Raw genomic sequence first — 26538 nt, forward strand, 5'->3', positions numbered from 1 at the left:
GTAATTAAATATGAAAGAAACGTAAAGACGAAAATTATAACCTTTCATTAGAAACTGAAAATACTGTTTTACCCTATGACCGTATTTACTTGGTAGGCTGAGATGGGTGGATTATGGTTCAAGGCAAGTCAAGGTGAATAGTTTGCAAACCCCATCTCCGCAATAACCAAACCAAAATAGATTGAGAGGTGTGGCTCAAGCAGCACAGAACCTGCTTTGGAAGTGTGAAGCCCAGAGTTCAAACCCCAGACCCACCAAAAAACAAGAGAGAAACAAATAGTTATAGCCAATTAAGTAACTTGCTACCATATTAAGTATATACAAGCCTGCAGTTTACACTGCTAAAGCAGAGCTCTTTGTACCTCTTCCAGTTTTCAACGCTGCCTGATTCGTGGATCTTTTAATGTTCAAATAAACCCAGTTAAACTTATTTTGTCTAAAATTTTATAACTATATTTAGTGTCAGAAGAGGGATCCAAAGACCTCTAGCAACCCCCAGCAACAAGGAAGAATCAGGAGACCAGTCAGTATGTTTGCCGATCTCAAGTGTAACTGGAGATTGTGGGTGAGTTCCTCTCAGATTCAGACTCTACAATCATATGTGTTTGAGCTCTTCTACAGCAAGCATTTCTTCAATCAAACTGGATCCTGACCAGAATGAACCCAATAATTAAATTGACTGAGTCTAGTTAAGAGGCTTCGGGAAGGAACCTTCTCAAGATGGGTTCTTCTGAATCTAAAGCATCTGGGACTCTATAGCCTGAAACAATAGCTAATTTTATTTACAAAAATTACAAGTCCCAAACATTGGAAAAATGGATCAGTACACATTACTATGGAAAACTTAGAATTACAGTAATCTTGACAAAATTATTCACTGATGAGATGCACTAGAAACGAAAGGATCAAAAAAGCCTCAAAATAACGGAATTTTGCTTTTTAATGGTATGTGGAAGCTTCTAAAAACTTGAGTGAATCAACTATAGTAAGTTCAAGTACAACAGGAAAACAACTCATGCATTCAACTTTATAGAATCTTTGCTTTTGTGAAAACTTTCTGTATAAACAGTTAACAGAGAAATAACTTGAGTGTGGCTATCTTTGTTCGATATTACAACATATCTACCTAAAAGTGACTTCTCAAATCTCTTTAATAACTTACATCCTCAGAGTTTTGTTAAGTTGAATGACGTGTATTTAATGAACGTAAGTTATCTACTTTTGGCTTTTTATTACAAAGAAACTAAAGATACTTGCATCTGTTAATAAACATGTGCTATGCCACATTGAAAAACTGCACTATGAGAAAGCATATGCTTTTAGAAATTATGAAATGGTGTTCAGCTGCAGAATATTGGTATGTGATAGGCAGTTCATGGTTGCTTACTTCCTGATTTTCACTAGAAATTAAAGCTATTAAGTTACCCAAGTAATTTGTAATAATTAAAAAAGCAATAAATAATAAGAGAAATAATGTTGTAGGTAAGTGAAGCTATAAAGTATGAAGGATGTATTTCAGTAGGGAATGTGTTTTGTTAACTTTTTAAAGGTTTTTCTTTACTGATTTTTGAGTCTTAATAAAATAATTTCCTGTGTATCATATAATCTTCTAACAGATCTTTGATTACTTAAGAAAATGCTCTACTGAAAGAACTAGGGTTATGTGTCCATAAAATCTTTTGTTATTTGGGCTAACTAAATATTGCTTCAAAGAGAAACTTTTGACTATCTATTTATTTATTTATTTATTTATTATTGGAGGCTGAGGTTTGAACTCTACCACTTGAACCATACCTCCAGCCCTTTTTGCTTTAGATTTTTGTTGTTAGACAGGGTCTTGTTTTTTGGCCAGGCACCAATGATCCTCCTACCTCCACATCCTCTGTAGCTAGGATTATAGGTATGCCTTACCTTGCCCAGACCACCTTCTAACATTTTTGGCAACTTCCCAAAATCAAAATCCAAATTAAGATCTTTCCATTTTGAAATAAATTTGGGTTGTCCCAAAGAGCCCCTAGATTATTCCAAAAGAATTTATTCTCTCTCCTTATAAAAAGATATAAAGTAAATCAGGTTTATTCGAAATAGCTAAATTTGCATCAGCAGTATTTATTAAATAATAAATTATCTTCAATCCTCTTTGAGTTTTTTAATTGCTTCTAGACTTATGTTTTTAAAATGTGTCCCTACTGAAAATTACTTAAAACTGGTCCCTTCTAGGTTCTATGTTTGTGAGTTATAAAACTGCTTTAAAAAAAAGAGTGCAGAGGGCTAGATAATGTATAAGAATTCTCCCTAACTAGAAAATCTGAACAAAACGTTTTCTTTAAATTATAGCTAGAAGGCATCAGAAGTAGCAAGGCAGTGTAGAATTATCTGAGAACCAGGAAAGTAATTTCAAGGTTGGGATTTTAATTAATTCTGGAGAGGGACAGCTAGTGTTATTGAGCAATCTCAATTCCAAAACTGAAGCACAAGAGTGCCAAGGTAGGAGTGGGATAGAGGAGAGAAAAAGGATTATAAGGAAGGGACTGAACCCAAGGAGGATATTCCATATACAATATCAGAGACTTTCAAATTTCTGAATTTTCAGTAAGTTTCTGCTATGATCTGAAGATTGACATCCCATTGAAATTCATATGTAGGAGTCAATTAATACCCAATGTGATAATACTAAGAGGTGTGGGTCTTGTGAAAAGTAATGGGCTCTGCCCACACGAATGGGATTAGTGCTCTTAGGAAACAGCCAAGTGAGGATGTAGCAATAAGGCACCATCTTTGAAGCACAGAACATCGAATCTTTTGGCACATTCATGTTGGACTCTCCATCTTAAGAAATGAGAAATTTTTTATTTATAAATTACTCAGTATAAGGTATCTTAATAGAGCAGCCTGAAAGAACTAAAACAGTTCCTTACCCCATCTTTAATATGCTACTGATGCTACTCAGGAGTTTTCCTTTCCAATTTCCCCACAGAATAAAGGAAAGTGACATATTGGGATGTCTGTAGTATTTAAAGCATTTTTAATCGTTTATAATCCTGCCAAATTATCAACTATCAAAGCTAAGAATCATTTGCTAGGCAGAAGAAAATGTAGTCATACAAATAAAATGAGCTCTTAAAACCTGAGTAAAATAAAGGGTGCTACTTATGTTCTTTTTAATTTTGATAAATACCACTTTAAAAGTAAAGTCAAGATTGAGGATTAAGCTGGGCATGGTGGTAGCACATGTCTGTAATCCCAGTACTCAGGAGGATGAGGCAAGAGAATCATGAGTTCAAGGTCAGCCTGAGCTACATAGCAAGAATTTGTCTTAAAAAAATAAAAAAAGGATTGTATTTTATTCAGATGGCTATAAGCAAGGCTCTGCTCTGTGCACCAGGTAGCATATCATGTGCCAGGGAAACAGCAGCCATATCAGTTAATATTTTAGCCAAGAGGTCATTCTGAATTAAGAGTACCTGGAATAGGGGGATATGAAGGAAAAAAGTGGAGGGGGTACATTTAAGAAGGATATATTTGATATACCATAAGAGCTTCTGTAAATGCTGCAATGTACCCCCACCCAGCACAGAAAAAAAAAGCATATGGAAGAAGTTATGCATTATTACCTTTCTGGGAAATTTATCAATAATAAATGCATTAGGACTAAGGGTTCAGCAATATCATGATTACTAATAAGCACCTCTTTAGTCAATAATGATACAAATAAAATGCCATATAAACTAACAAGTGACAATTTTCGCTTTTAAACAATCATGAATACTTCTGTCTTACCTTGGCACCATATTTCGAATAGTTCATTTCTGTTAGTGTTACTGGTCTCAATTTGTCAATATCTCCAAAGGCCACCCCAGGAACATACAGCGCACAAACAATGTGAACCCATCTAAGGAGAGAAGATATGATTTTGCTACTAAATCTTTCCTCACATAGAAAACAAACATATAAGACATCTTAAAACACTGAAGAATTCTATGATCCGACGTGAAATCTTAATCTCAGATACATAACTAAAGAATAATATAATACCTATAGAATAACAGCACTTAATTATTTTAAAAAATGACTGCAATAAGCATTATTCTACCAGCAGATTAGCCAATACTTAGTAACTATAATTGTTTTTCACTTAAAATTCATTATACTTTGTTCTTAACTATTGTTCTTAAATATTTGCATAAAACTACTATTCAAATGAAACAAAACATTATTTTCATATGCATGGAAAGGAATTTACATGCATTATTGTGCACACTTTCAAAATTAAGACTCCTAATTTAAAAGAACTAAAGTTATTCTGTAGAAATTAGGTACAATTGCTCTTTATTATTACTTCTTTCCAAAAGCTGTTGGGTAATCCTTAACGACATATTTTAAAAGAATTTTGGTATATAGTTTGACTTTCTTCTGAGGTTAAAGTTGGTTGCTGAAAGTAGGTACAAAATAAAGTCTTAGTAACATAAAGATGTCACCTTTTCATTCATCTCATCTGTTCACCACATGACCTATGTACTATATAAATACATTTTTAAAGTCTGAATGACGTTGTAACACTAAACAAAAAACATGTTCAGCTTCAATAAAATGACAATTGGTTTTGGTTTCATCTTTTAATCTCTCTGAACCATTTTTTTTGTTTGATTACAACCAAACAAAATGTTGATCTGTATCATTTCTTTAAGAAAAAGAGAAAAATAAGATGGCAATGTCTATTACCTGTGTGAATATATTAACCACAAATTCTGCTTTATTACAGTTTAAAAGGCTGTAAATATTACATGGTTCTGGTTTTGTGAGACATTATGATTTTAAAGGACTAAGAACAATTCTATAGAGTTACTGAGGAAAACAGTTATAAATCTTTTAAAATATTATCTTTTTATTGGGGAAAAAAAATCCAAGGTTTTGAGATTTTCTTGATAGAACAGTTTAATCACACCTCCCAAATGCACCCTGTGGAGTGCAATATAAAGATACACATCTTCAACAAACAGCTGCTTTCTCAATTTAATTTGCACAGTTTTTTCATGCTCCACTGATGTATTAAATGTCGTTGTACTCTGTAGGAGTTTATCTTTGATAAACCCAACAGCTGGCTGCTTGCTTCAAACTGACCTTCTTAAAATGCTTTAGAACAAGTCATACAAGTACTGCAAATTTAAGCTTCCATTTCAGTGTGATTGGCACCCAAGTGTATCATTTTGCCCAACAACTCATTTGCGCATACCAACTTGAGTCCTTATTAAAACACATATCAAAGTCATTGAAAATCACTGCTAAGACAAGTTTGGTCCTTTTCAATACCAGCAAATACTTGTTTGTTCAATTTGTTTAGCAGCACATACTTCAGAACATTGTGATTAAGACAAACTGAGAAGGTAACACCCACGCACAGGAAATCAATGTGAGTCAATGCCCTGTATAGCTATCCTTATCTCAACCAGCAAAACCCCTTGTTCCTTCCTATTATTGCTTATACTCTCTCTACAACAAAATTAGAGATAAGGGCAAAATAGTTTCTGCTGGGTATTGAGGGGGGGAGCGGGAGGGGGTGGAGTGGGTGGTAAGGGAGGGGGTGGGGGCAGGGGGGAGAAATAAACCAAGCCTTGTATGCACATATGAATAATAAAAGAAAAATGAAAAAAAAAAAAAAAAGACAAACTGAGAAATCAAGCAACAACAAAAATCTTCCTGTTACTTTACCATTAGTTTTGCTTGAAGCCATGTTGATTGGGAAAAGGAGCAGAAAAGTAGACTAAGACTATATGATACTATACTTCTTATAAGACTCTCATTTCAGAATGGAAAGTATTAATCAATCAAATGATTTGGATATGCTCTGTGTTTGTAGTGCTTTAAATACATATACATACTTATCTACTATAAGTATATAAAACAAATCCAGCATATTATTTTTATTCCCTCATCCCATAATCTGTTTACTTGGCATAGAGCACTACAGAGGCAGATTGAGGTTATTTAGACATGTGTAAAGTGCTTACAGCATAGTGTTTGGCTCACTGCCTTCACTCAGGGAATATAAGGCAAAATAAGGCCTAAAAGTTTCCTATGTGTGGAGGCATAATAAGAAATGGATTCAGAAGGATTAAATGATTTCAAAATATAACAAGGGTAGTAAGTGAAAGAACTGAAAATTCCTTCCTTTTTGTAAATCATAATGCTTATTTTTTTAAAAATCAAAGAATTTAGCTCAAATATATTTCATTTCACAGCAGATTAGAGGACAACCAACAAAGGACACAAGGAAGGAGAATATATCTAATATTTCTCACAATCAGGTTCATAAGACTATTTAGATGGGGTAAAATATTCTCCCTTAGGTTCTGATAGTTTCCTTACATTGTATCACATTGTTTTCTACATAGAATTTTTGGCTCCCATCAAAAATAGAGGGAGGAAAATCTGATTAAGCCCATGTGATAGAAGTCAATTTCAAAGCCTTTTTTCATTCTTTATATACAGTATTCTTTCTTTTCCCCTGCTTTTCATTTAAAGATAGAATACTGTCTTTAAGAGGTATCAAGTTTTCTGGCTTTTTATTCCTTGAACCAAGCAGGAATACACCTTTCAAAATGTATAACTACGTATCATTTCCCTTATACCCATATCTTAGTGTAGACATCAACAAAATGTGTTCAAATAGTAGAGAAAAGAATTTTTGTCAGGTGTACACCAAGACAGGTATCTGTATATGTGACATCCATATTTCTCAGTAAATCTCAACAGTTAGAGTTTTTCCTTTTCTTCATTCAGAAGCAACTTTATAAATTGCCTTATGGATTATGAAAGCATGTAAAGACAGTTTCTCAATAGAGCTTTTAAATAGTTAACAAGAAAAAAGTGCAATCATAAGGCCAATCTCTTCCCCAAAAAGAAGCTTTATATTTCTCAAGTATACCACAATTTATCCCCATAAATTTCAACTCTCAATAAGTTACCAGAAAGAATTTATGTAGCAGCTGTTTACCTTAAGTAAGTAGCACAAGACTAAAAGAAAGCACTAGTAACAGCAGCAGCAACACTAGGAGAACCAAGGAGACAGTCACTGACCACTAATCATGTTCCAGAAACTGGTTAATTGTTTTATAGGAATCATCTCACCAATCCCTGCAACAGTGCTACAGAAACTGAGGGATAAAAAGATTAAGCCACCTGTCTGAAAGTATAGTTAGTTTAAACAAAAAAGAAAAAAAAACAGTCCAAATATAGACAGTTCAATTTTAAAGCACACACTTTTAATGCTTACTGAACTCCCTAATTCTAGGCCAAAGTCATTCCAACCATAAAATAATGCCTATCTGATACAGGCACAAATTCTTGTCAATACAGCTAATCATTTATCTATTTATTTTACTGATTTTTAGATGAGGAAGGAGAGGTAAGATTTTCAGCCATTTTCCCTGGAACTCAACACCCTGGGTTCCCCCAAGATCCCATGGTAGATTCTGTGTTATCCTAACAATCTTCTGTGGAAACATTTCCCAAGGTCTGTCCACTAATTGAGGCATATATGACCAAAATGTATTCTTTAATTTTGTTATGGCAAATGTATTAAATCTATCTTTTATTTTAGGACAAACTGTGTCCTACCATTTTCAATGTTAAAAATGGGGAAAGGTGATAATTTATACAAGCTATTTTATAATTCTTTCTTTTTTTTTTTTTTTTTTGTGGTGCTGGGGTTTAAACTCAGGGCTTTGCGCTTAAGAGTTAGATGCTCTACTACTTGAGCCATGTCCCCAGTCCTACCTTATACAGGCTATTCTGTTGTTGTTGCTTAAATACTAAGTATGCTTAGTAAAAAAAAATATTATATCCTTATTTGGCAAAATAAAAACTTAAGCATCCCTCTCCTATTACAGAAAAGGAGTGATCTGGGAAACACACAATATTGAGAATTATTCTTATATTGAAGTCACTCACCTAGATGGTGGTGAAATAAAAAAAAAAAACCCACATGAATGATGTCAACACTATTATGAGGTAACTCCTCAAATATGAGAAGAAACATGAGTGTAACTGTAACACAACGAACATAGGTCTTTGTGCCAAGTATCCATTTATCACCTCTCAACTCCAAAATCGTATTTCAGTACTTGCTCTATAATAACAGAATTCCTTCAGCATTTTTCCTTTATCATGAGAGTGATATTACGCTCCACGGCAAAGGGCACTATAACTGAATGGTAGAGAGCAATGTATAAGGAAAGAATTTCCCAACAGGGATGAAGTACATTTGTTCTGCCCCAGCCATATGCTCAGCCCTTCAGTGACCAAACAGCCCAGCCCAACTGGAAATCACTTTGTGCCATGGTCTCTCAATTCAGATATCATAGGCTCCAGTCTTCAAAACAGTGTCCCAGCTTCCTCTGCAACCTGTGCCCAGTCATTAACTTGTAAAAAACTAGCAGGAATACCATCAATTTTTTTGGGCATCCAGTAGGATATAACTACAATTTGTCCGACAAACTGTGAGCCCCAGTCTGGGAAAGAGGTCATCTTTCCAATTTTGTCATTCCTTAGATAATCTCCCTCTTCCCCAGGATGTCTTTTAGAGTTCTTTTACATTTTATGTTCACTCTTTTATCATAGCTTAATAATTCTTTATATTAAATTTCTCCATTATAAATCACTGTTTGATATACTCTTGAAGTGAGACAAATCCAAGTTCAAATTCGATTATTTACCAGATTGTGTCCTGAGCTAATAAATTATTTAAATGATTTGAGCCTCAGGCACTATTCCTGTAATTTGGGAAATTACCATTTGCCTCTCTTGGGGATCATTATTAAAATTAGATGAGTACAAAACCAAATGCAAATGCTCTGTAAATGGTCTTTCTTCTTCTTCTTTCCCATCTGTAGCCTACTGGCCATTTACTCAATGCCAAGAAAATACAAAGCAGCAATTAATGAAGTATGTAACTCAGAAAATCATAAAAGAAAAGGGGAGTCAAGAGCAGACATGCTTTAAAGCAGGTATATGAACCCAACGTAATTAGGACATCAACCTTCCAGCATCTGTCTCCTTGAAAATTCCATCTTGATTAGGGCACAGCTCACAGCTGGGAGAAACACCACATTTACAGGCATCACAAAACCAAGGTTCAGTGGAGTTTTCAGAAGCCGAACTCATAATAGAGTCACTCTCTCCATCAACTCCGTAACACCCTTAAAAAGAAAAAAAGTTATGATTAAATAGGGTTTATTTTTTAAACTCATATTTATACAATCACAAAGGGCTATGAAAAGGGAAGAGAAGTAGAGAAAAATTCTGAAAAACCAATGGTTTATAGAATAACAGTAAAATCTTTCACAAAAATACTTTTTTACCTAACACAGTTATATATAATAAAATAAGTGAATTTTTGGCAGTCCTGGGATTTGAACCCATGGCCTGGCATTCACTGAGTGTGTTCCACCACTTAAGCCAGGCCCTATGCCCTTTTTACTTTACTTATTTTTCAAATAGGATGTTGCATTTTTGCTGGGGCCAACCTGGACTGCAATCCTCCAATTTATGCCTCCTTTATAGCTAGAATGACAGGTGCTTGCCACCATGCCCAACTTTCTTGGTTTAGAAGAGGTTTCACTAACTTTTTGCCCAGACTAAACTCAAACTGCAATCCTCCAGATCTCCACCTCCTATATACCTGGAATTACAGGTGTGAGCCATGCCTACCCTAAATGACATTTTAAAATAGTTTTAGTACTATAGGAAGAGCATTAAAGGAGGTGAAATGTTTATAATGCTTTTAATTTTATTTTAATGCATAAAAATATGAGTTATTAAAGAGAAATGAGGCTAATGAGCTATAAATTAGTATTTATTAAGCTCCCTTTCCACTAGAGTACACATAAGAGATTTAGTTTGTGCAAAAACAGATTTAAAAAAACTCTGGAGGAAGCAGATTATAATACAAAGTCATACAACAGTACAGTAAATATTATAACTACATGAGGTACTTAATCTCATTAAAAATTTATAAATTCTTTTGTCTCTGAAAATTTATTCACAACTAAAATAGATGAAAAGAGGTTATTTTCTTTTTCTTCTTCTCATTTCACTAAATTTCAGTATTCAAGGGAGGGGGTGGGGGGGAAGGGAGGAGAAATGACCCATTGTATGCACATATGAATAAAAGAAAAATTAAAAAATAAATAAATAAAATAAATTTCAATATTCAGAGCACAATTAAATTATTTATCCAGGTAATATTAACAAAAATCTTCATGAACATAAATACAAAATTCAGAACAGTTCTTTACATTTTAGAGTAGGATATGATAAATTTCAATTCAGTACCTTTCAGTTATCAAAATCAAGAAGTTTCCTTATTAACTTAAATACACACATCTCAAATCATTACTTGGGCTTCCACATCTGTCAAAAAAAATTTTATAAAAACAAAAAAAATTCTCTTGGTTTTGAACTTAAAATAAAAGAGTAGGTAAGGTGTCAAAAATGTAAGCCAACTAGAATTTGATTCAGGCCCTCCTTGCTAACATCTTAGTAAGACCACTGAAATTCCCCAAATGTAATCCCGTCCATAAACAGCACTGATGAGGTTCCTAGTGCCTGACAAACCAATCGAGCTCACTAATAATTTCTTATCCTGAATAATTCTCAGCATCAATTTCTGCATTGGTACCCACAAAGCACTGATAAATATGGAGTCCAGTAAAGGAAAACTGAGTGTTTAAGAGATAACTTTATTGGACTACTTAAAAAAAAAAAAAAAACATGCTGAACTACTGATGTCTTCAAATAAAGAGTGTGTCTGTAAAGACTGCAGTCATGCACTCCTACACAGCTTTCCTTTTCTCCAAATGGTCCAGGAAACACACCAACTTCACATTATCCAATTTTTCTTCTTTTAAAAAGAAAGCTACTACCTTTATGTTAAAACCTCTTTCAGGAAAATAATTTAATGCATAAATAGTAATGAAATAGACTGTAATTTAATTATAGTCCTCATCACCTTTACACAAGATGGGGCATTTCTTCAATTTTCTAAGACACATTTATTACCTCTCAAAATGAGTCACTTCTAAATATAACCAAGTATCAACCATCCCAGGATACTTTTGACCAGACTTATTCTAAGAGGATAGTTTCAGAGCCAAATTCAAAGGAGAACCCAAATTCTAAGGTCCCTCAGAAGGTTTAACCACATTGGTAAATTTATATGCATCCAAAGTAAGATCGGGGATTATTTGACCTCACTATATATTAAACAGGTAATGGGAGCCTAAAATGAAGAATGACCTCTCACAACCATCAAATAGTATCTAAATTAAAATAAATAATTACATAAATACTGAGTCAAACAAATCAACCTGAAGAAAGAAAATGAGTAACATGAAACTAGAAAATAATTTAAAATCACCAACAGCAATGCACTAGGTATCAGTATTGGTCAATATTTATGCATTTTATTCATACACTACTATTACTTAACTTAGGTGAGTTAAATGACCTAATAGGCAGAAAGTAAAAGAGCTATTGTGCAATTGTGACTTATATAAGCTGTCTCAAGCAAATCCTTAATCACTGCTATCCTGATACTATCTGAAAGTTTTACAATAGTGAACTTTAATCTAAAAGTCATATAAAAGAATGCCAAAGAAAAGATTATAAAGAAACTAGATTATAGCACACAAGAAAGCAGAAGAATCAAAACTCATTAATAATATTCTATTGTAGTTGGCAATCACTGCATTTATCACTTCTTTTTTATTTTAATTTTATTTTATCATTTTTACACTTACTTACATGTGTATACATTATTTGGGCCACCCCCCCCCATCACTTCTGTTTAGATATGAACTTTTTAAATATGAAATCACAAAAGTGAAGGATTTATAATTTCTTCTTGGGAGCAGTTATTGTCACCAATAAAAGAACACTAAGCAACATGTATTCAAAGAAAACTCATAAAACAAAAAAATAAACATAGTCACTCTATTTTCTCAATGTGCTGTACAATACTACGGGGAAATCTATTTTCTTTACAAAATAATGTTCCTATAAAGCAAATTTGTTCAAACTACATACAATCTAGTAAGCAATTACCAAGATAATAAATCCCCCAAGGGGAAATCAAATTTATTAACTTCATTCAGCAAAATCAGGACAAATCACAGCAGTTTACTTGTTTGGACTCAGGGCCTCACTCATGCTGGCAGGCACTCTTACTGCTTGAACTACTCCACTAGCATAGTTCACGTGTTTGGAATAAAGCAAAATTTCAACTCTATTTTTAAAAATATACCATACACATGGCAAACATCTGCACAGTTTTAAAACACCTACAACCAACCTTAGGAATGATTTCTGAGCTACACTCCCAGGACACTCATCCTCAATAACCCAAACTGCTGGTATTGTGCAAGCTCAAGGAACAGTCAACAAGTATATAAGAATTTCTTCTCCAGCCTCATTGCCCCTGGAAAAATGTCCCACACTGCATCATACTATTACAGAGGTTTTACTGCCACTTTCACCTGCCACTTTTTCCAAATTTCTCTGCCATAACGGTTAGGTTCACTGAGCTCTAAACCAAAATTCTAGTACTTTACATCTACCTTAATCCCAAATACAGTTCAAAATCTTTATTCTTCCATACAAAATTTGAGTATGAAAAAGATTTTTTTCATATGTAAATGAAAATGAAATGTTTATTTTTCAACATGTAAAATAAAAAATTTATAAACATATGTTAACTGTTTCAAATGAGTAAACATAAAAAACATGTTTCTGTGTAACTAGAAACAATCTCCGAATAACATATGCAATCTACACAAACCAGATTTAAGGAAAAAATGATGAAAATGCATTCATAATTGTCTTGAGTTTTACAAAGGGCTGGATGATCCAAGTCAATGGAAATTTTCCCTACTCAGCTTTCCACAGGCACCAAAAGATGTGCAGTCTTCTGCCTTCTAGCTATGTAACTTTGGACACACTGAATCACTAAGGCTTAATAACCTTATCTACAATTTGTATTTAATAATATTTATCTTAATATTTCTTAATTTATAAAGAAAAAACAGGGCTGGGATGTAGCTCGGTGGTACAGCGCTTGCCTAGCATGCGTGAGACCCTGGGTTCGATCCCAGCACCAAAAAAGAAAAGACATAAAAAAAAAAACAACTTCTTCCCCTAAAGAAAAAACAGGGACACGAAAGTTAGCCTTTAAAAATGTATAATACCTGTTCGATATTTTAACATTATCACTAGAATTTTGACTATAAAACCAATAACTGCCAATATTTTAAATAAGTAATATTGTTTAAAGTACCTATAACATGTACTATACCTGTCAAAAAGATATCTTAAAACCTAAAAGAACCAAACTGTCCAATGATTTATAAAGTCCATTGAACATACTCAACTTGGGCATAATCTAATACCTCATACATGCTCATGAGGATATATTTTTACATACACTACAAAATAAAAGCAGTCTAGAGCAAGACAAACAGAATTACTTAAAATAAATAAGCAAACAAACAAATGGGGAGGAACATCTTCTGGTAGCCTTTACCACATTTAACACATAGCAACTAAATTTGAGGGCAACTGCTGGTAAGTGTACTACATAATGTTCTGTCATGCACTATGAGATACAGCTGACACTGTATTTCAGACACACTGCAATCAGTATGTCAGGATAAATGACATCACACTCCGGAGTACCTTGCTATTACAAGTCAGTTACAAGACCCTGTAGCAAAGGTGTTTATAGTAGTGACAGAGTGCAGCCCTCAAATTTCAAAGAGAAGAGATTTAACTACATTTAGGTGAAGTGAGTTCTCTAGAACATAATTACAATTATGCATTTAACATCCAACATTTGAAATACTATCTTTTAGCAAATCTCAAAAACTTCTCTTACTTGTAATTACTTATTTTTAAAAAATGAAGAAAAAAGATAAGAGAAAATGCATAGCATCAAAACATTATGGCTGTCTGGATATAAGGACTATAGTCAGTTCCCGACTAATAATTATTTTGACAACATTTCCACTTTACTATGGTACAAAATCCATACACATTTATTAGAAACCATCCTTCAAGTTTTTGATACTTTCACAGGCCATAGCAATATGCCACAATTAATGTTCTACAGTGTACTGTGTTGCTAGACTATGATGTAGAATGAATGCATTTGGTGCCTTTTCAAATTACCATATTTTCAACTGACAATGCTTTTATCAGCGGAAACCCCATGTTAATTTGCACAGCAACTGTAGTGTTTCTGTCTACTCTGTTCTATTTTATTTAATATTTTATTTAATATTTCTATATTATAGTGGACAATTTTCTCTAAATAAAGCATTCAAGAATCTCATATTGATTAACCACAAGATATTTAAGAGAAAGCTGCATATCTGAATTACATTATGGAAGTCTGTCACTTTAAACATTTGGAAGAAATTAGCATTACTAATTCCTGAAAAATATCTAAAAGCAAAAAAAGACTAGTTGTGTAGCTCAAGTGGTACAGCACCTGCCTAGCAAGCACAAGGTCCTGAGCTCAAAGCCTAGTACTTCAAAAAAAAAACTAAAACAAAAAAACCCAGAAAACAATAAAGTAAATCAAAACAACCCTAGTTTTTTGAAAAGATATCATATTGGAATTATAACTAACAAAGAAGTTGAATCAACAATTAATAACCCTCTAAAACTGAAAGCACTAGGTCCAAATGGGCTGGTGAATCCCATGAAATATTTAAAGAAAAACTATACCAATTCTCTTCAACCTCTCTGAGAACATAGACAAAGAGGGGAATTAAGGACAATATTAAGCTAGCAACAAAACCAGATAAAGATATTTCAAGAAAAGAAATTATATATCAGTAAATCTCATGAACATAGATGCAAAAATCCTCTAGAAATCTGAGTCTACAGTGCATAAAAAGAATTATAAACCATAACCAAGTAGGATTTATTCCAAATATACAAGGCTGGCTCAATATCAGAATACCAGCTAATGTAAAGCATAACATGAACAGGCTAAAAAACAAAACCCACATGAGCATATCAGTAAATGCAGAAACAGTTCTGAGCAAAAATCTAACACCCATTCATAATTTTAGAAAAAACTCAGCAAATCAGGAACAAAGAGTACCTTCCTCAATAGCACGTAAAGAATATCTTCAAGAAAAGGAGAAAGAAGGCAAATAATAATGAAATGCATCACATCTGTGTAGGAAGAAAACCCCATGAAACATGCTGAAAACTGAACAACACAGGATAAGAGAGAAAAGGGTGAGGAAGTACAGTGGAGAGGGGGTACATTGACTTAAGCACAAATGCATGAACAGGTATAATACCAAGGCAAAAATCCCACTGAATAACCGACAGACATCTACACAACAAAGGACAATGAAAAACAGGTCACATTGAGGATATGGCACAAAAGAAAGGGGGAGGGTAAAAACGGGAAGTAAAGAAGGTGAATATGGTTGATGTACTTTCTAAACAAGAATGAATATAGCATTTTTTAACCTATTAAAATCACCATAAGAGGGACTAAGGAACAAAGGGGAAAAATGGAGGAGATGACCTAATTTTGTATATAATATACATATACATGGAAATGTGACATTGAAATTCCAAGTGTAAACAAACAGAAATGACTTTTTTCAAAATCAAAGGACAGGAAAATGAGTCCTGTCTGGGGGGTTGGTACCAGTGGGAGGAGGGAAAGGGTGAAGTAGAGTGAATATGGCGAAAATATTATGTCCATATGTAAAAATGTAAAAATGAGACCTGTTGAAACTGTTCTAAGAAGAGGGGAAAAAGGAGAAAGATGGAAGGTGTGAATTTGACTAAGATATAGTGTAAGCACTTTTGTAAAATGTCACAATGTGCCCCCAGTACAACAATAATATAATAATAAAAATTTTCAAAGACTATCTTCAAAAAAAAACTACCCCAGCATCATACTTTATGTTGACAATTTAGAAGTTTCCCACATCTTCAAAAACCTACAGCTCTCAAGCTCAAAGCCCTGAATTCAAACTCCAGTCCCACCAAAAAACCAAAAACATAACCTATAGCTAATATGATAGTGGAAAATGAGAGGCTTTTTCACTATAATCAGGAACAAGGCAAGAATGTCTTCTCTCACTACTGCTTTGCAACATCAGGTAATATAAAAAGACAAGAAAGGGTGATAAAAGGTATACACATTGGGAAGGAAGAAATATAATTATCATAGTTTTTAGATTTCCCTTAGTTTTCAGATAATATGATTGTTCTGTAGAAAATCTGGAAGAATGGGCAAGAAAGAAAGGAAGGAGAGAAGGAAGGAGGGAAGAAGGGAGGAAGCAAGGAAAGAAGGAAAAAAGGAAAAGAAAAAGAAAAAAGTCTCCTGCAACTACTAAGTGATTACTGCAAAACTGAAGGATACAGGCTCATATACAAAAGGCAATAGATTAAATGTATACCAGCAATGAACGAGTGACATTTGAAATTAAAAACACAACACCATTTACATTAGCAGCCAAAAATAAAATATGCAAGTATAAATCTAACAAAATTCTGAGACACATATAAAGAAAATACAAACCTCTAATTAAATCAACGAACTAAACAAAAGAATGCTGGGTGGCAGTGGCTCACGCCTGCAATCCTATCTACTCAGGAGAAAGAGATCAGGAGAATCTCGGTTTGAGGCCAGCCAGGGCAGTGTGCAAGACCCCATCTTGAAAAAAATCCATCACAAAAAAGCGCTGGTGGAGTGGCTGAAGATGTAGGCCTTGAGTTCAAACTCCAGTATCCCAATCAATAAATCAATCGATCAAAGATATTCGGTGCTCATAGATAGGAAGCTCATTATCGTCAAGATGTAAGTTCCTGCCAACCTAATCAGCAGACTCAATGCAATCCCAATCAAATTTCCAAGAAGTCGTTTTGTGGTTAATAACAAACTAATTCTACAGTTTATGTGAAGACAAAAGATGAAGAGGAACCAATACAAATATTAAAAGAAAAGAACAGTCAGAAGATTGACACTACCAACTTCAAAAAGGACAATAAATCTATACCAATTAAGCTGTGCATGGTGGTTCACACTTGTAATCCCAGCACTTGGAAGGTTGAGGCAGGAGGATCAGGAATTTGAGACAAGCCTGCACTACACAGTCAGAACTTATCTTAAAAATACAAACAAACAAACAAACAAAAGCTACTGCAATTAAGACAATGTCATAGCGATAAAAAAATAGATGAATAGAAACAAAGAAAATGGAACAAAGCCTATAAACAGACCATATACACAGTCAATAGATTTCCAACAAACAAATGATAGCAATACACTGAGCAGATAAGTTTTTTCAAATGGTGACTGGACTCCTAGAGATACATAAAAATGCACAAAAATGAATCCAAAGATAGAACTTTTACCCTTAGCAAAAATTAACTCAAAAAATAGATCATCAAGGCAAGCATGGCAGCACTCTAAAGACTCAGGTAGGAGGATCTCAACCTTGAGGCCAGCCTGGGCTACCACAAGATGTCTCCAAAAAAAAAAAAAAACAAACAAAACCTCACAGATCATAGACCCAAATGTAAAATTCAGAATTATAAAACTGCTAGAAAATAACATGGGAGAGAATATTTGGATGTTCTTTGGTATGGTGGTGACTTTTCAGGTATAATATCAAAGGCAGGATCCATGAAAGAAACTGTTCATAAAATGGACTTCATTAAAATGTAAAACTGCTGTTCTGCAAAAGACATTGTCAAGACAATGAAACCACACATGGCAAGAAAATATTTCCAAAAGACTTATCTGATACAGAACTGTTATCTAAAATATACAAAGAACTCTTCAAACTCAAGATCATGAAAAATCCAAATAATAATGGGAAACAGATTCAAATAAACACCATTCCAAGGAAGATACACAAATGGCAAATAAGCATATGAAATGGGGTTCCAAGTCATATGTTATTAGGGGATCTATCTACCTCTTAGATTGGCCAAACACCAAATCATGGGCAACACCAAATGCTGGTAAGAATGTGGAATAGCAACAAGATCAATCAACTGGCAGCATGAATTAAAATAACTGCAAAAGATGACAATGTGGAGCCATTTAAAATATTACATTTCAAAGACTATTTCTTATTTGGTATAACCACTTTGTGGATGTCTTTCTAGAAGAACTATTCCCAAATTCATCAGGTTCCATTTCAACTTCTCTTTATAAATCAGATTGTATCTATTTTATGAATAAATAAAATACTTCTAAGTTGCTTTTCTTTCATTTCTAAAAGTAATATTAATGAATCCATGCTGAAAAGATTTTTCACAAGAATCAAAATTTGTTTCTACAGAGTTATCTCTGCTTAAATAAGCTTATTTTTATGAAGAACATGAAAAATGCTAGGCACAGTGGCTCAACCCATATAATCATAGCTACTTGACAGGCAGAAAGCAGGAGGTTGATAGTTCAAGGCCAGCCTGGGCAAAAGTTAGCAAGACTCCACCTCAACCAATGGAGAGAAATACTGGAGCGTACCCATCATCCCAGCTACACAGAGAAGCACAAATAGGGGGATTGCAGCCCAGGCCAGCCCAGACATAAAGCAAGACCCCATCTCAAAATAAATAACCAATGTAAGAAAGGTTGACAGAGTGGTTCAAGTAGTAGTAGAGTGCCTGCCTAGCAAACGTGAAGCCCTGAGTTCAACCCTGAGTGCTGCAGGAAAAAAAAAAAAAAGTGATTCCTAAGTACAAAGAGAAAGTTTCATTAACAGCCTAAAAATTAATTTACTAGCATAAAAGATGGTTAAAACTATAAATGCCTTAAAATTTCACAGAACTTAAAATCAATGAACTACAGTATGTGTAATATATTCAGAAATAAGTAATTTAGAGCAAGAATTGGGAGCCTATTGTTTGCATATCAAAAGAGAATATGATATTAATACATGGGTCACCTATTTTTCCCCAATAAAGTATGTTGCATTAGCTTACCTATGTGCTATCAGGAAAATAAATACATAGAAACACTATAGCATTTTCCATTTCTGCCACCAAATCGGTTCTTTTAACTTTCAGAGTTTCATCTGCCTGACCATTCTCTTAAAAGATATACCCATAGCACAGAATCTAAAATTCACTTACAAAGTTGTATTCTTTGTTCTTATTTATGTGCATTTCTTAGCATCCCTAGAAGAATATAATGAGATAGCAGGACTATATTTCTTCTTCCCTCAGTTTCCTAGCACAAAGTCTTACATTTAAATATTTACAGACTTAAGATAGATAAAGCTAGATAAAGATCTATCACTTAAATAATAATGCTTACATCAAATAAAGCTGCATCCTCCAAATCTCTCTTCCTCCCTAGGAGATAACAGGATTAGAGGAACAAAACATACTAAAAAGCCAGAAATGCTGATAGGCCCTAAGACTGAAAGATAATAGAGAAGTCCAGTAAAGGAGAAAAAAAATTCTAAACACTGAATTTACTTTCATTGAGAATAGATAATAAACAGTAGCTATTGTCATTAGAAAGCAAAATATCAACTGTTACCTAGAAATACTGCATACGGTAAAACTGAAGCAGGATAGAGTAGGAGGAGATATCAGGGAAATCTGAAAGTAAGCCAGAATCAGGAACTAAAACTAACAACAACAACAACAAAAAAAAAAAAACCCACTAAAAGATTTAAATATTTTATATATAAATAAACTGTCACATTAATAGCAGCCACTCAACTGGGAGTTGTCCTTGGTGACTTTTGCTTCCCTGCCTTTTGCCCAGCACTCTAAATTCACCACCACCTTACTGAGGGAGGTTGCAGAAGAACACCTAATTTGAGATTCCCTACATGTAGTGACTCTAGTGGGACATGTTCATGGCATATATGACTATGGAACTGCTAAAAGATGTTGACTCCTATGCAGGATAAAGCTTCCATGTAAGGTGACTCCTTACAGCCAGTTAGAACAGTTCTTGTTGTTTATACCTAAGCTGACGCCTTGTGGATGGGGTAAGGAGTGAAAATAGAGGGAGTCCTTGGAGTCCAAAGGACAGCTCCCAGATGACTATGTATGTTACTGTAGGAACTTCTACAAAATACTCTTATAAAAAAAGAATATATGAGACTACTTTGCTGGCCTCCTTCTGAATAATGTGGCCTACGGAGCTCTTGAAAAACCTTACATTTTAGATAAACACTGCAGAGCTATTCCTTTACATTATCCATGGAGCTCACAGGCCAATTAATGTACATATAAAACACCTAGAAATCTTGTTAAAATGCAGATTCTGGGTTAGAAAATCCAGTATGTGGTCTATGACACAGCATTTCTAACAAGCTCTTGGGTTAGAGATACTATTGCTCAATATTGTTGATCATAAATCCCACTTTGACTACCTAAGTAGTCAAAACAGGTAAGAATGACATTCAAATTAAAAGATTAGGGTCTGGAATATCTTTAGAATCTTACTTACTTTAGCTGCAGCAGCAGTTTAGATAGTGAGAGGGACCTTAAAATAATTAGTCACAAAAGCTGCTATTGGGATAAGACAGTAAAGAATTAACTGCTTGCCTACACTCTAAAGGAAAGAACACAAAATTAAAATTAAAAAGGAAATAAGACCATAAAGTGCTTAGACAGAAACAACAATAAGAAAAATCAAACTACATATATCAGGTGGCATATTATTTCTTTTCATTTTTTCAGCTCATGCACTACATAACATGGACTGGCAAGTAACTCAAAAGGGTTGCAGGAAATATATACATACACTGATCAGGCTGTCAGTTTTGAATCGTGAATTATCATTACTACTCTTTCCCAAGAGAAATTTAACCAAATAGCCAAAATAAACCAAAGCAGGGTTTGTGTTTTTAACGTTTTCCATTAGGAGACAAAATTGATATAAAGCTGATAGGAAAGGAAGAAATTCCTTATGGATCTACTAATCAACATAATTTCTTACTGTCACCATCTAAATATTACTAAATAAAACCTGAAAAGAAATTCAAGAGCACACATATGTCAAACCCTTCTTAAGCATACCACTCTGTGGTAACTAAAATTTTATGAACTAGTCAGTAGGACAAAAAGGAAATTATATTAAACAGGGCCCAAATATCACCTTTGATGTGTTTACTGACACTTTAGTAATTTTTAGTCATTAATTTACTAAGTTTATGAAAAATGCATCAATGTGTGTACATCTATATGCTCCTAGTTAGTGTCAGAGTATCCAATTTTATAAAACTAACACAATTAAACCTAAAGGGAGAAATAGGTTATAATTCAGTAATAGTGAAAGATATAAATATAACACTCTACCAATGGACAGATCATGCAGAAAAAAAAATCAACAAAGAAACATCAGTTAAACTGCACTACAGATCAGGTGGACTAAACAGATTTAGAACATTCCATCTCAATAGCTGCAGAGTACACATCCTGTTCGGCACAGGGAGCTTTCTCTAGAACAAACCATAAATTAGGCCACAAAATAAGTCTTAACAAATTTTTTTAAAAACTTAAGTACTATTCTGTATGTTTTGTGATCATATTGTAATTAAACTGGAAATCAAGAGCAAATAATAAAAAGTCTCCCAACAAAAGAAAACCCAGGACCAGATGGTTTCACTGCTGAATTTTATCAAACATTTAAGGAGCTAAAAACACCAGTGTTTCTCAAACTGTTCCATAAAATTGGAAGGGAGAAAACCCTTCAAAATTCTTTCTATGAAGCCAGGATTACCCTATCACCAAAACCTGACAAGGATGCAACAAAAAACAGAAAACTATAAACCAATATGCCTGACAAACATAGATGCAAAAATCCTCAACAAAATACTTCAAGTCATGAACACAGATACAGAAACCTTCAACAAAATACTAACAACTAAAATAAACAGCACATCAAAAAGTTAATATACCATAATAAAGTTGGTTTCATTCCAGGGATGCAATGATGATTCAACAAATGCAAATAAGTATCAATAAACATAATACATTACTACATCAATAGAATGCATGATAAAAATCATGACTATCTCAATAGTTGCAGCAAAATCATGTGATATAATTTAACATCCCTTCATGATAAAATCCTTAAATAAATTAGGTATAGAAAGATCATATATCAATATAATAAAGACTATACATGACAAACTCACAGTCAACATCATGCAGCATGCAGAAAAACTGAAAGCATTTCCTCTCAGATCAGGAACAAGACATGGATGTCACTGCTTTTATTCATTATAGTACTAGAAATTTTAGCCAGAACAATTAGGCAAGAGAAAGAAATGAAGGAATACAAATAGGAAAGGTGGAAGTCAGATTATCTTCATTTGCAGATGATTCTATACATAGAAAAATCTAAGGACTATTAGAAGTAATAAATAAATTCACTAAAGTAATAGGATATAAAATCAACATACAAATGGCTGGGTGCAGCACAGGGACTCACATTTGTAATCCCAGTTACATGGGCAGCACAGATTGTGGGATTACCCCATATCAACACACAAGTTCAAAACAGAAGACCCTCAGCAGACAGTGAAATAAAGATAAGCAAGTAGAGAGAGTACCCTGAACATAAGAGAAGTCACTGATCCTAACAGCAATGGTCATTCCTGCACTGCACATCAGCAATGACATTCAGGGATATAAGCAGGGATTACATGTTCATAATCACCGGTGGTGAGCAATACAACAAACACAGGCAGAATCACTGCTACTTTTGATGTTTCCTTACTCTGTATCTGCTCCTGGGATCTGAACCATACCTGAGAAAAACAAACACTGTCTTAGTCTAACTGGTGTTGCTATAACAGAATATCTGATACTGGTCAATATATTAAGTAAAGAAGTTGCTTCATGATTCTGATGGCTGAAGCAGCAAAACAGCCTAGCACTGGAGTCCTAGTAAGGATCCCCTATGTCACAACATGGCAGAGAACTAGAAGGGGACACAGTCATATGCAGAATGGACAAATATACAAAGAAACTGAGCTGAGAGCAGAACTTACTTTCTAACAACTCATTCTCTTGGGACATAATCTAGTCCCGTAAGATCTGACCCACTCCAGAATATTAACATTAATCCATTCATGAGGATTAAGCCCCCATGACCTAACTACATTAAGTTAGGCCTCACTTCATAAAGATTCCACTACCTCAAAACTGTAACACTAAGGACCAATTTTCCAGCACATGAGCCTCTGGGGAAAAACAAAATCCAAACCATAGCATAGACATACAGATAATCACATCTGTTGGCTGTTCTCAACTCACTACCACTAATATCAAGAGATCCTTTATTGCTGTGATTTATCTATGTATTTATCTATAGGTACAGACATGTAAGTGTGTGGGTTTACTTTACAAATATGTTTCTTTACTTTATTTACCCTCCCAAGTAACTATTTTACACCATTCTCTCTCTCCCTTAAAGTCCAACTCCTGTTCTCCTCATGTTCACTACCTGCTAAAGGCTTTTCTGCCTATTTCACTAAGAAAATACTTCAAAAACATCTGCATGCTCCAACCACTGCATCTAACAACCTCCATCTGCACACATATACCCTCTTTTCCTTCCAGCTTCTATGGCTTCTCTTACCTAATTAATCTCTTGGCTTAGTACCCCTCTAACCTTGAACTCTAAGTTCTTGCTCTTATAACAGTACCCCTTTTCCTTTCTATATCATCAACTGTCTCTTTCTACTGATCCTTCCCATCAACACACAACATGTTATACTCTCTCTGCATATGTGGTAAGCACCCTCTAGGACAGCGCTCAGTGAACAGCACTTTCTGGTATTGCACTCTTGGAATGTCTCCTCATACATTTGACTAGGATCGGTTTGTGTGAACACAGAACACAACAGAAATAGTAAAATATATTTCCCAAATTGTGGAGGAAGGTCCCCCACCTATGAAAGCATGGCAGGAACAAAATACCAAGAGACAAGTGGAATGAGGAAGAAAGGGCCAAGCTCAGATGTGAAATTCAAACCACGATCCGAGAAAAGAGACAACTAATCAGTAAGGTTCACCAAAAGGGAGACAGCCAGTCAAAAGTGGGCCAACCAAGGTATAAAACCTACTCTCAACCCTATCTCAGCACACTATGCTCCTTTGCATAACTGTCCACCATTCTATCCCCTTTCAATGGTGTCCTAATAAATTTTTGCTTCTTCTTACTCTCTGTCTTCATAAATTCTTGTACCAACCCAAGGCTCCCAAAATACATAATTAGTGGTCTGTGCAAGGATTAATATGGGGAGCTTAGTACTCCATACTGGGAAATTTGAGAACTCCTTTCTTTTCATATGAGAACCTTTGGTAGTACCACACTGGAGCTTGGGCACAATTGTGGGTCTCTGGCCAGGGTGACTCCCTGGTGAAATCCAAAGGTCTTCTCTTCCCAGGTGTCCAGAACCTATCGCCCTTTAGGGATAAAAGTCCTAGATTATACAGACTCTTTGATGGAGTGACCTATGTGTCCTGAAAGTTGTGGGTGTCTGGCCAGGGCAACATTCTGGCAAAACCAAAAAAAAAAAAAAAAATTAAGAAAAAGGGGTCTTGCTGCCTGCATTCCAAAAGAGTGAAGAGTCAGTCTGTCCTCTCTATTTCCAAGTCCCCACTCCCAACACTCAGTGCAACACTCAGTTGGTACCTGGCAAACCTGTGTGCACTTATAGGGCACTCTACCCCTCTCCTCACACTTTTATTTTCAAACCCTCTCATCTACTCCTCAAGACATCATTTTTGCCCTGCAGAAGGATTATTTCTGCCCTGAGAAAGGAGTTTCAATGCCTGTTACTGAGCACTCCTTGTCCGTTGTCCCTCCCCTTCTCTGAACGTGATTATACATACTGACTTCACATTCAGGGATCCTTTGAACTTTGAAAGTGGCAATCCGAAGGTCCTATCATCCTGGAGAGTCGCACCACAACTGGGGATCCCTCTGATGTGGTGGGAGCACTCCTGCAGAGCAGGCACCTCAATTTGTCCCTTTATTGATGTTTTGCCCCTTCTCTCTCAGTGAGAAGTCTCTCTCAGAAGAGACTTTGGGCACCAGAAATACTCGGTCTTTGGCATGCTCTCTTTTGTGTGAGGATTGCACTCAGTCATTGGAGGTCCTAGTATGTAGACCAGACGTTGTTGAGCCCCTTCCCCCTCGATGAGATGCCCCAACAAGATTTAGGTTGGTGGAAAATCCTCCCCCATATCATTCCTGGACTATATTCTTTGTAATTAGTATGATCCCAGCTCTTTTCTGTTCCACCCCACCACCCTATACAGTTCCTTCTCTTTCTTCCCTCCTGAACCAGCTGTAGTTTCTCCCTTCCACCTTATAGGACTCATTTGTCTGTCACTACTCAAAAAGTGGCTCAGAATTTGTTGCTATGGAGACCTTCTCCACGTTTGAAACTCTTAATAGGTCCAATGAATCCTATCTTGATTCTAATACACTTCCTAAGGAATTAAACGCTTCTCCTTGCTTTCTTTCCTCTGGAAATCTCCCAGATTTGCCATTCTTTTGTCATTCTCCAGGTTATCAAAAATTAAAACAAGCTTCCCCAGTTTGGGAGAGCTCCTTAAATTGGTTCTATCACCTTAGGACTCTGGGGGCCCAAGCAAAAGAAAAAAAATTATACATTTATGCAACATGGCTGTATATTCCATCTGAAAGTCCTTTGGAAAAAAACTGTGGTCGCAGACTTGGCAGGAAGGAGCAGGGAACTGCTGCCACCATGGCAGGAGCCACCGTGCCTCCTCCAGCAGCCCAACTTCTACAGCTGCCATCTTCACCATGATATCACTAGGAAGGCAGGCATGAGATCCATAGCATCTTGCTACCCCTTACAGAAAATTATAATTAATCTGCAGCTAAAATTTCTGAGAGTACTCAATTAATATACTCGCTTATATGTGTTATTTTTGCAAATATGTAAAAGCTTCTGTCTCCTGTAAAAAAATCAGTAATGTTATCTCACTCAGATCTAAGAAAATGCAGGCATTCAGGAATTAGTTCTCAGACTTGCAACTAAACAACAAAAAAGATGGCCATTTTAAGACTCAAGTGGTTGTTCTGGCTGCCTAATTGGGGGCTTATAAATGGAATCTTAAGGTTTGGTTGTTTATTTTATTTTAAAAAAATAGAAATGGTTCATAAGCATAGTTACTTAACCCCTAAGCCCATGCCTGTCTACCTTCCAAATGAATAAAAACTGGTCTATCATCCGTTATTTCTATAACTTCAGCAAAATCCAGGTACACCTCCTTATGTATGGACATTCACAACCTCTTAGAAACAAGAGAGGTATCCAACTCATGCCTTAGCTAACAGGAGTCAAAATTACACTAGGCATAGAGACAGAAGAGGGAGGAATTATTTCTTCCTCCTTAATCTACAAAATCCTGTCACTTGAGATACCCCAGTTTCAGATACTCCAGCCCAAACCCTCACTGATATATAAAAACAAATTGACTCTTGAGCCA

General features: G+C 35.0%; 1 protein-coding gene across 22 annotated transcripts in view; it reads right to left on the minus strand.

Moving 5' to 3' along the window:
• Phf14 (PHD finger protein 14) overlaps positions 1–26538 on the minus strand; it is a 229686-nt gene that overhangs the window by 182844 nt on the left and 20304 nt on the right. For all 22 annotated transcript variants that reach the window (XR_012445135.1, XM_074064662.1, XM_074064665.1 and 19 more), the window contains exons 5-6: positions 9038–9197; positions 3781–3892 (exon numbers count right to left, since the gene is read on the minus strand). Coding sequence is in view for 21 of the 22 variants with exons in the window: in XM_074064662.1 (XP_073920763.1) it covers positions 3781–3892; positions 9038–9197 (272 nt within the window). In the remaining variant the exon portion in view is untranslated. The remainder of the gene's footprint in view (positions 1–3780; positions 3893–9037; positions 9198–26538) is intronic.

The sequence above is a fragment of the Castor canadensis genome, chromosome 2, assembly GCF_047511655.1.
Source record: "Castor canadensis chromosome 2, mCasCan1.hap1v2, whole genome shotgun sequence".
NCBI classification, from domain to species: Eukaryota; Metazoa; Chordata; class Mammalia; order Rodentia; family Castoridae; genus Castor; species Castor canadensis.